Below are 11,294 nucleotides of genomic sequence, written 5' to 3' on the forward strand. Positions count from 1 at the left end.
GGGGTGGTGGTGGGAAGCAGGGACCGGCTGGTAAGGGTTAGTGGTTGGTGGGACGGGGGACAAGGGACGTGGCACTGGGGTGTATGGTGTGGGGAGCAGCACCTCTATGACCCCCGCAGAGGGGCTGGGCTGCTGGGTACAACCCTGTGGCCGTCCCTCCACCATGTCCAGCCTCCAAAGGATGAAGTCCCCCTCTCTCCCTGGGGTCAACCTGCCCTGGCGCGGTCCCCAGGGTGGTGGGGAGGGCTGGGGCGAGCAGGGCCGGGGGTCCTGGCAGGCGGCGGATGCGAGGGGCTGTGTCCCGTCCTGGCAGGGACGCGGCGGTGGACATGGGCAGAGCGCCAGCGCACACTCTGCTACTGTCGATGGTGCTGGGCTGCTTGGCTGCCTTCACGGACCTCCTGCTGCCGGGCCCCGAAGAGCCGGTGGTCAACGTGGCCGTGGTGTTTGGGGGCACGTCCTACCCCCTGCACATCCGCTCCCGCCTGAGTCCCCAGAGCTTCCTGGACATGCCCCTGGAAATCCACCCCATCACCGTCATCGTCAACAACACCAACCCCAGCACCCTCCTCACCCAGATCTGCGACATCCTCGCCAGCCACAAGATCCACAGCATCGTCTTCGAGGACAACGTCGGCACAGAGGCCGTGGCCCAGATCCTTGACTTCATCTCCTCCCAGACCCAGGTCCCCGTCATCAGCATCAGCGGGGGGTCTGCTGTGGTCCTGACCCCGAAGGTGAGGCATTTGCTGGGGGTTATTTCTGGGGGGAGGTGGGAGAAATGAGGGATTGTTAGAGACGGGTTAGATACAGGATGTGAAATGCTGGAGGGCAGAGGAGCTGCTGGGCTACAGCGCGGGGGCTTGTGGGCAGGAATAGGCAGTGGCTGTGGCAGCGTGGCCGACCGGGGCGGTGGGACATGGAGGGGACTTCAAGGAGAGGTCCTGTTGATGGGCCGTGGGAGAGGACTTCAGTGCCCTGTGGAGGGACCTTCCCTGGTGTCCTGCTTCCCGTCCCCTCCAGGCTGTGCCCACCATGGGGTGCTGGGGTCATGGTGCCGGGGCTGCCAGGGCAGCGGCAGGGTTGGCATGTCCCCATCCTCCTCCCTCCCCGCCCCGCCGGGGCCGGATCCAGCCCTGAAATGGCCGGGCAGGTAGCATGGAGAAGCCTCACTCAGCTGCAGCAGCCATCTCAGGTGCACCATGGGCCGAAACAGGATTTTTGGCTTCTCTGCTCCTCAGTGGTGTCAGACACTGTCACTGTCACTGTCACCAGCCTGCTGGGAAGTGCTGGCAGCAGGGAAAGCTGGAGCCGGGCTGGGGGGTGCTGGGCAGGCGGCGATGGGCTGCGGCAATGCTCCTGTCCCTCCCGGAGGGGAGATTTGGGTTATCTCCTCCTGGCTGCTCGTCCCACCCTGCCCAGCCTGGGCACCGGAGGGGTCCCGGCCCTGGCTCTTTCCCATGGCAGCAGCCCCCGGGGTGGAGACCCTGTCGCTCCTCAGGGCGCTGGTTTCACGCTCTGCTTGCCCAGAGGTTTTGGGGTCTAAACCCCCTGGACGGCACCTCGCCAGCCCTGCCTGCACCGACTGGTGCTCCCGGATCACCCCAAGCTGCTGCTTGCTGTGGGTGGGTGGCAGTGGGCTTGGGTGGGTGCAGTGGGCTCAGGTGGGTGCAGTGGACCGGGGTGGGTGCAGAGGGCTCAGGTAGAGCCCCATGCCACTAAGAAATAGCCATGGCTTTGCTGCGGTCTGGGTGTTTTTCTGCAGCTTTCGCCAAAGCTTGGGTATTTTGGGGGCGGTGGCGGGACCTGTCTGAAGGCTCGACCTCCTCCTCCTCCCATGTGTCCGAGGTCCCCAGCAGCTCCTGCTCCCCAGCCAGGACTCCCCGGGGCTCACCCCTCCAGCCAGACCATCAGCCTCACAGGGAAAACTACGTCTCTGGAGGTGGAGGGTATCTGGGTGGCAAAACGATGCTGCCTGCTCGTGACCTTCTGCAAATGCCATTCGCTGAATCATTTAAGACGGAATCAGATCAATTAAGGTTTGCTAATGAGAGGCCAGATGGCTGGGGAGGTGGGGCGGGAGGGAAGGAGACGCACGGGCTCCGGCAGCAGGTAGCAAGTTGGAGCTGGGATGGGAGTTACTCGCCCAGCAGAGCCTTTGCCCCCCTCCCTCTCCTAGTTTAAGGAGAAATTGTTGATCTCCTTTGGAAAGCACTGGATGAAATTTTGGTCAACGAGCTGAGAAACAGAGAAGAGGCCATAGGGCCTGATCCTTTGTATGAGATGAGGTTCCTCAGAGACCACCGGTGGATCAGTCCCATTTTGGGTGTCTCCAGCCTATGGGTCATGCCAGTTCATGGCTCCCCTGAATGCTTTGTGATGGTAAATTCAAGCCAGCTTGCACAGGAGACCTGGACCATGGTGCCAGAGCAGCCCCTGACCCCTTCTTCTCCCGCAGGAGCCTGGCTCGGCTTTCCTGCAGTTGGGTGTCTCCATTGAGCAGCAAATCCAGGTGATCTTCAAGGTGCTGGAGGAATACGACTGGGGCTCCTTCGCCGTCATCACCAGCCTCTATCCGGGCTACAACATCTTCCTGGACGTCATCCGCTCCTTCACGGATGCCAGCTACTTCGGCTGGGAGCTGCAGGAGGTGCTCACCTTCGAGATGAGCCAGGAGCGGAGCAGCTCCCGGACGCAGCGGCTCCTGCGGCAGCTTGATGCCCAGGTCCTCATCGTCTACTGCTCACGAGAGGAGGCCGAGTACCTCTTCGCCATGGCAGAGCAAGCTGGCCTCGTGGGTCCGGGCTACGTCTGGATTGTGCCCAGCCTGACAGTGGGCAACATGGAGGTGCCACCCGCCTCCTTCCCCGTCGGCCTCATCAGCGTGGTGACGGAGAGCTGGAAGCTGAGCCTGCGGCAGAAGGTGCGGGATGGAGTAGCCATCATTGCCATGGGGGCGGCCAGCTTCTTCCGGGCCCATGGCTACCTCCCAGAGGTGGGTCGGGACTGTTGGGCCGCCGCTGGGGCCACCACCAACAACACCAGCTTCTACCGGTGAGCCTCAGGGACCCACTGAGATGGGTGTGAAATGGGGGGAATGGGGAAATGGAGAGGAAAGGGGCAGGGGAGGAGGAGGATGCAGCTGGCCCTCAGGGCGGATGATGCTTGCTGTGGGCTACAGCTGTTGGTCCACGCCTCTTAGCCAGGTTTCTCCTGGAGCATCTCCCCAGAGCAGCCCTTGCCTTTTCCCATGCTTCTCTGTGATGCACAGGGGTCCCGGGGGGGTTCACAGCTCTGCTTTGCAGTGCAGACGTGGCACCTTGGGGCTGCTGTGGCAGTCTGTCCATCCTCAACCCTGCAGTGGTCCATCCTTGATGCCTCCTTGCTGACAGGGCTTTCTCCAACTCCCTGCCACCCCTTGCATAGGGGCTAAACCTGGTCCCCAGCTCTCAGCCCCATGTCTCTCCATGGGACCCACGGCAGCCTGGCTGGAGCCAGAGGAGGAGGAGGGAGGCTGCACGAGGCTGGGCTGCACAGCCAGGGGCTTACTGGCACTGTGTCCCACCAGGCACCTCCTCAACGTGACATGGGAGCACAGGGACTTCTCCTTCAATGAAGGCGGCTACCTGGTCAGGCCCACCATGGTGGTGATCTCTCTCAACCAGCACCGGCTCTGGGAGATGGTAGGACCCCCAGAAACCCCAGGATGGGCACACCGGGGGGGTGGCCAGGCAGGGTGAGCCTGGGGCCAGGCATAGGTTGGGGTCCCACCCTGGGGCAGGTTATCCCATGCAAAACCCATGGCTCGTACCAAAAGTACCCATGGTGGCATGGTGGGGCTTTGTGGCAATGCCAGGCACCAAAGCTCTGCCAAGAACTGGGTTTTTTCCCTGCAATTGGGCTGAAAACTTCCAAAAGAGGCAAAAATGCAGCTGACCACCTCTGGAGAACAGCAGCCAAACACCTAGACCTGAAACAAGCTGCACGGACGGGGTTTTTTTCTAGTTTAAAAGTATTTTGGGTGAAGTTTGGCAAGGTTTGTGCTCACCCATGCCCGGCGCTTGGGGTTCAGGAGGAAACACCTCACCCCGTGGTCAGTGGGTGCGTGGGAAAAGGATGCTGAGATGAGTCTCACCACGGCTGAGCTCCAGCCTAATGATGCTCCGGGAGAAATGAGTCCCGAAGGTGTGGGGAGGATGGACACGGGACCCTGTGTGAACCCCAGAGCCCCTCACCAGGGTGATGGTGTGCTCTCCCTCGGGGGCAGGTGGGCAAGTGGGAGAAAGGCATCATCCACATGAAGTACCCGGTATGGCCCCGCTACGGCTCCTTCCTACAGCCTGTGGCTGATAACCGCCACCTGACAGTGGCCACACTGGAGGAGAGACCCTTCGTCATTGTGGAGAACACGGACCCCAGCACCGGGGTCTGCGTGCGCAACACCGTGCCCTGCCGCAAGCAGACCAACTCCTCCCAGAGGTGAGCAGCAAGGATGGAGATCAACAATTTTGGCCACCGCTCCCCGGGCACTTGGTGTCCAGGGGGCACGAGGATGCTCAGAGCATCTTTGGTTGGTCCAACCCATTTTTCCCGGTGTGTTTTCAGTGGCGATGGCCTCGTGGATCCTTATACCAAGCTGTGCTGCAAGGGCTTCTGCATCGACATCCTGAAGAAGCTGGCCAAGGCGGTGAAGTTCTCCTACGACCTCTACCTAGTGACCAATGGCAAACACGGCAAGATTGTCCGCGGGGTCTGGAACGGCATGATTGGTGAGGTAGGGGTGGGCATGGCTCGGACCCCACCTTAGGCCCTCCCTGGGAGGCACCACTCACTCGCGGCATGCCCTGTCCTGGGGCTTTCCCGCTGGAGATGGGGTCAAGGTGCCTGTGGTGGGACTCTGGGCAGGGGACAGCTTGGCATGAGCATATGGGCAAGGTTTGGTGGAGAAGAAAGGGAAGGGAGTCAACCGAACATTTATGACCCCACAGCTGGTTGTGTTTGTGTCACGGGTCATTTAAGAAGCTAATATTTTTTAAAAAAAGACAAAAGTTAAGGTTGGAAATGCTGGAGATGAGGAAATGTCTGGGGAAGGTGGTCTGGGTCCCTCTGCCTGTCCATCTGCCCATCCCAAGGCCATCTGCCCCTTCCCCAGGTGTACTACAAGCGCGCAGACATGGCCATCGGCTCCCTCACCATCAACGAGGAGCGCTCCGAGATCGTGGACTTCTCCGTGCCCTTCGTGGAGACGGGCATCAGTGTCATGGTGGCCAGGAGCAACGGCACCGTCTCCCCCTCCGCCTTCCTGGGTGAGTCTTGTGTCCCTCTGTCTGTCTGTCTGTTTGCAGGTTCATCCCATGCTTCTGACAAATGCCAATTAGAAATATTGTTTGGTTTCAATAACTTTTAAGAAAAAAAAGCCTAAGTAAGTCATAAGGGAAGGAGATTTTGCTGCCAGCTTTGGGGCTTCCTCCTCTCGCCTGAATAATCCTTTTATTACGGAGACGGAGGTTTGGATTAGTGGTTTCCTCCTCTTCATTACTTGTGTGGAGGAGGGAGGATGGGGACGTGGGGGGAGACAAACTGGGGATTTGCCAGCTCTGAGCTCTGCTCCGGGGACCCCTTCTCTCTGCCGCCATCACCAAAGCCCGTGGTTAAGCCGGGTGTAGGAAACTGCCGGTGCTAAGAGTTTTAATGAGTTTTAAAAAAGCAAAGCTGGAGCATAGGAAGCAGAGGAGACTGGCCAAGGTCATCACAAAATTCAGCCTGAGCGCTCGAGTAGGGCTCTCGGCTCTCGGCAAGGGCACAGCAGCGGCGTCCCGGCTGGGCTGGAGCCAGGCTCCCGCATGGGGAGGGTGTGGGTGGGTGCGGGTGCCAGGGATGCCGTGGGGTGCAGGACATCACCAGCCTGGGCATGTCTTCCCCCTCCTGTCCCCTCCACGCCGTGGGGCCCAACTCCCCCCAAAGCAGGGGTCACCTTGACTGGCCCCGGGGACAGACAGAGCATCCCGCCCCAGTTTGGCAGGGCTGGGGTCTGCGTTCCCGGCGCCGCCACCTCCCGCGCTAATGAGCCGTATCCTCATCAGGGGAGGCCTCTCTTCCCTGACAGCGAAGGACGCGCTGACAAATGGACCTCGGCAGATGCATGTCGAGGGCTCAAATGCATCCCCACCGTTCCCGTTGCTCCGTCCCGGCTCATTCCAGGCAGACGGGGGCTCACCACCCATCCCCAGTTCCCGGGGCGCTCTTCCAGGAGATGAGTGGGGCCAGGGGGCTGGTCCCATGCCTGGGGCAGGCACAATCCCATGGCCGGAGCCATTGCAGGGGACAACCCGTGATCCCATGGGAAATCCTCCTGCCAGCCTCTGTCTTCTCTCTGAGGAGGGACAACATTCAGGAGGATGAGCTCCATCCATCAGGAAGGGCTCCTGGGGGTCCCCGGGGGGCCGTGGGGGGTCCCAGGGGGCTGATGGGGTCCCGCTCGCCTTGCAGAGCCCTACAGCCCAGCCGTGTGGGTCATGATGTTCGTGATGTGCCTCACCGTGGTGGCCGTCACCGTCTTCGTGTTCGAGTATTTCAGCCCCGTCGGCTACAACCAGAACCTCACCAGCGGCAAGAGTGAGTGGAGGAGGCAGGAGCTGGGGGGGGACACATGTCCCCAGCCAGGCTGACGGCTGTCCCCTCCGTCCCCTGTCCCCGCAGGGCCGGGAGGTCCCTCCTTCACCATCGGCAAGTCAGTGTGGCTGCTGTGGGCTCTGGTCTTCAACAACTCGGTGCCCATCGAGAACCCCAAGGGCACCACCAGCAAGATCATGGTGCTCATCTGGGCCTTCTTTGCCGTCATCTTCCTCGCCAGCTACACCGCCAACCTGGCCGCCTTCATGATCCAGGAGCAGTACATCGACACCGTGTCGGGGCTGAGCGACAGGAAGGTGGGGCTGAAGATTGGGCTGGGATCCCTGAAAAATAATAATGTTTTTTGGGTGGGGGGAACTCCCCAGGTGTCACTGCCAGCCGGCTGGGCATGGGTGGGTGGATGAAGGGCTGGCTGTGGGGAGGGGGGGGACATGGCTGGGGACATGGCAGGGACATGGACCCTGCGTGACACCGCTCCCCGGGGCTGCCCATTGCAGTTTCAGAAGCCGCAGGAGCAGTACCCCCCCTTCCGCTTCGGCACCGTCCCCAACGGCAGCACTGAGAGGAACATCCGCAGCAACTACCCCGACATGCACACCCACATGGTGAAGTACAACCAGCGCTCCGTGGAGGACGCCCTCACCAGCCTCAAAATGGGGTACGGCTCCCCCAAATGGGGTGCGGCTCCCAGAGCTGGGGTACAGCTCCTCCAAATGGGATACAGGACTCCCAAATGAACTATGGCTCCCTGGGATGGGGTACAGTGCCTCCTAGATGGGGTAGGGCTTCCTCAACTGGGGTACAGCCCCCCCTCAAATGAGATGTGGGCTCCCCAGGGTGGGTATGCCTCTCCCAGATGGGATATGGCTCTGTGTGACTTCCCCGCATGGGGTACAGGCCCTTCCAAACAGGGTAGAAGCCCCTGCAGATGGGGTAGAGCTTCATACAGCTCCCCCAAAAAGGGATGCAGCCCTCCCAGATGGCATATGGCTCCCCCAAATGGGATACAGCCCCCCCCCCAGATTGGGTACTTTCCCCCCAAATGGGGTTATGGCTCTCCAAGATGGGGCAGAGACCCCCAAAGAGAACACAACCCCCTCCAGATGGGCTACAGCTATCTGAAAGGGGTACAGCTCCCCACAAAAGGGGTACAGCCCCCCCCAAAGGGGTACAGACCCCCAAAAAAGGGCTGCTGCCCCCCCCCCCTCACCCTCCCTCCTGTTGGTGGGACAGGAAGCTGGACGCCTTCATCTATGACGCGGCAGTGCTCAACTACATGGCGGGCAAGGATGAGGGCTGCAAACTGGTGACCATCGGCAGCGGGAAGGTGTTTGCCACCACGGGCTACGGCATTGCCCTGCAGAAGGACTCGCGCTGGAAGCGGGCCATCGACCTGGCCCTGCTCCAGTTCCTGGGAGATGGTGAGTGCCTGGGAGAGCTTCTCGTTAGTGCTGTTCCCATCCTCACCTCGCCCTTGCCCTGCAAATTAACCCAAGGACCAGGGCTTTGGTTTCCAGACCCTCTGCAGCCTCCACAGCTCCTTGCAGGATGGCACCGAGGGGCTTCTCCACCAGCTCCTTTCCGGGGACATTAAATCCAGCAGCATCTCTCCAGCTGGGTGCTGGGGGGGTCATTCCCTCTGGGGTTCCTCCTCTTCCTGCAGGCTGTAAAATCGTGAGATGGCCGCACACAAAATCTGAGGGTCAGGAGGAGAAGCCTGGGAAGGGGACAGCGAGCACGGCTGGCTGGCACGTGGGTGGGGGACAGACAGGAGAGGGCCCTGGAGAAGGACAAGTGACTGGTGGGATGCTCAGGCTAAGGGCAGCAGCAAGGACGAGGCGATAACAGCTCCAGGGGCTTGGGGGTGGCTTTCTCCTCCTCCATCCCTCACCCATGGTGGGGTGGGGATGGACAGGGGCTGTGCTTGGGGACATGATGCCCGGGGGGTGGGCATTTTCACTGCCCCCCACCACTGTGCGTGTCCGGCCCCAGGTGAGACCCAGAAGCTGGAGACGGTTTGGCTGTCAGGGATCTGCCAAAATGAGAAGAACGAGGTGATGAGCAGCAAGCTGGACATTGACAACATGGCCGGGGTTTTCTACATGCTGCTGGTGGCCATGGGGCTGAGCCTGCTGGTCTTCGCCTGGGAGCATCTCGTCTACTGGAAGCTGCGTCACTCCGTCCCCAAGTCCCACAAGCTCGACTTCCTCCTGGCCATCAGCAGGGTGAGTGACGCTGCCGGGGACTCTCCAGGGGCCCAAATGTCCTCCCACTGTGTCAACCCACATGGGAGGGACTGGAGATGTTTGTGCTGATGTGAGCTCTTGGTTGGGGAGAAAAGCCATTTATTTTTGGAAAAGGGCTCAGCCCTGGGAATGACCCAGTGCCCGTGTTGACATCCCTGGGGAAAGGGGTGATGGAGGACAAGAGTAAATGGCCTCAAGTTGCTCCAGGGGAGGTTCAGGCTGGATATGAGGAAAGATTTCTTTACTGGGAGAGTGGTGAGACACTGGAATAAGCTGCCCAGGGAGGTGGTGGAGTCACCATCACTGGAGGTGTTCAAGGAACGTGTGGACGTGGCATTGTGGGACATGGTTTAATGGGCATGGTGGGGTTGGGTTGGTGGTTGGACTTGATGATCTTACAGGTCTTTTTCAACCATAGTGATTCTGTGATTCTGTGATGGTGTCAGCACTGAAGATGCGGGGGAGGGGACATGGGTGCCGTCAAGACATCTCAGCCTCTGCAGCTGCATCTCAGCTTGGTGGGGTGGGTTTGTGGATGCAGGACCCTGAGGGCCCTGCTGATGCTGGGCCCCCCTCACTTCTCTCTGCAGGGCATCTACAGCTGCTTCAGCGGGGTGCAGACCCTGGCGAGCCCCGGGCGGGCGCCCACACCCGATGTCACCGCCAGCTCGGCCCAGGCCAATGTGCTGAAGATGCTGCAGGCGGCCAAGGAGATGGTGTCAACGGCCAGCGTGGGTGGCTCGCTGGAGCAGGCCACCCGCACCATTGAGGACTGGAGCAGCCGCAGCGAGCGACTCCAGACCACCTTCTCCCTGAGGACACCCCAGCTTGTGGTGCAGAACAGCACTGGCACCCACCGGGCCCCTTCCTCTGACCCAGCCCCTCCTGAGAGGCTGGGGAGAGCCTACGCTCCCAAGGGTGCTCCCCTGGGGCTGCCGCTGCCCCAGCCCATCCCCGTGGACTCCCGGCTGCCCAGGGAGGAGAAGCGGAGACGGGCAAACGAGCATGTCCCTCGCCTCCTCCACCCCCTGAAGTTTCGGGGTGGCTGTGCGGGGAACGAAGTCCCCTCTGGTTTCCCCCACCTCCTGGTGAAGACCTCCCCGGGGGATTTTGAGGAGCAGGCACTGGTGGGGAACCACATCGGGGCTCCCCTCCCACCCCAAACGTCCCCCAGGGACCTCCCGCCGCCGGACATCTATAGGGAGCACAAGCATCCAGTGGGGCGGGGGGACCGGCTGCAAAACACCACCCTGCTCCAGGGGGACGGGGGACACATGGGCTCGGGGACGCTGCCCCGGCTGCTCTCGGCGGCAGAGAAGAGGCGGGAGGTGGGCAGCCCCCTCCTGCCTCCATCCTGCCCTCGCGGAGCCTTCCCAAAAGTCACCAGGACTTGCAGAGCCGGGGGCGAGCTGATCCGGTCGGAAGCTGCGGTGATGGAGCCGGAGAAGCCAAGCCGGCGGGCGAGCTCGGCCAGGGCGCTCGGGGAGCGGGGCGAGAAGCGGCGTCCCGGGGGTCTGCGGTGCTGCGGTGGTGCCCGCCTGCCCACCCGCACCGACATGCCCGACCTCTTCCCCGAAGCCGAGGCCGGCTACGGCTGCGGCCCCCACTGCCCCCAGGCCGCCGTCCGGCTGGCACCGCGCTCGCCCGTGACCAGGCTGCCGTCCTACCGGGAGGCTTGCCGGCAAAACCCCCGTGCCACCGCCACCGTGCCAGCGTGCACGCCATACGCCTGCATGAACTCCTACGCCAACCTACCCCTCTACCTGGGGCACCTCTCGCGGGGGTCCCCGCCGCCCCGTGAGCACCCCGGGGTGCTGGCGGGCTGCAGCCGTGGGGCCGGGCACTGGGACAGTGGCTGCAGAGACTGCGGGAGGCGCGGGGAGCCGGCCTTGCTGCGGGTGGTGGGGACGGAGAGGAGGAACGCGCTGGCGGCCCGCGGGGTGATGAGTCCCTGTGCCGGCGGGTCCTGGCGGCGGGTCTCCAGCCTGGAGTCGGAGGTGTGATGGGGGAGGGATCGGGGGGGTCTCTGCACCTCTCCGCCTGCCCTTTGCTCAGGTGTCCCCACAGGCCAGCCAGCAGCTCCTGGCCGGGCTCCAGCCTCCTGGGGTCCTGCACCGCCGGCAGCAGGATGCTCCAAGCAGCTCGGCGGGTCCCGTGCGCTTTGGGGGGGGAGGGCAGAGGAGCCTGGTGGGGGCCGGGGCGTGCTGGTTTGGGCTCTCCCCGCAGGCAGGGCTGGCTTGAGGACGCCAAACTCATTGCCATGTTGCCGTCAGGTTTTGGTTTCATTCAAGGAACTCGAAACACCATGTCCAGGTCATTAAAGAGACATTTTTCAACTGGCTGGGGACCCTTCTTCCATCCACTGGTGGTGAGCCCAGGCTGCCCTTGGCTTTACCCCTGTGCTACGGGGATGCT

At 62.1% G+C, this 11,294-nt stretch overlaps 1 protein-coding gene across 1 annotated transcript; it reads left to right on the forward strand.

Annotated features, from left to right (window-relative positions):
- Positions 1-329: 329 nt before the first annotated feature.
- Positions 330-10,882, forward strand: GRIN2C (glutamate ionotropic receptor NMDA type subunit 2C). The gene is made up of 12 exons (XM_059828152.1): positions 330-737; positions 2,459-3,054; positions 3,569-3,683; positions 4,268-4,479; positions 4,552-4,774; positions 5,153-5,306; positions 6,490-6,615; positions 6,700-6,929; positions 7,131-7,291; positions 7,867-8,054; positions 8,626-8,858; positions 9,470-10,882. Exons 1-12 carry the CDS (start codon positions 330-332, stop codon positions 10,880-10,882), a joined length of 4,059 nt encoding a protein of 1,352 aa, XP_059684135.1.
- The last annotated feature ends 412 nt before the right edge of the window (positions 10,883-11,294 follow it).

Source organism: Gavia stellata, chromosome 22, assembly GCF_030936135.1.
Source record: "Gavia stellata isolate bGavSte3 chromosome 22, bGavSte3.hap2, whole genome shotgun sequence".
NCBI classification, from domain to species: domain Eukaryota; kingdom Metazoa; phylum Chordata; class Aves; order Gaviiformes; family Gaviidae; genus Gavia; species Gavia stellata.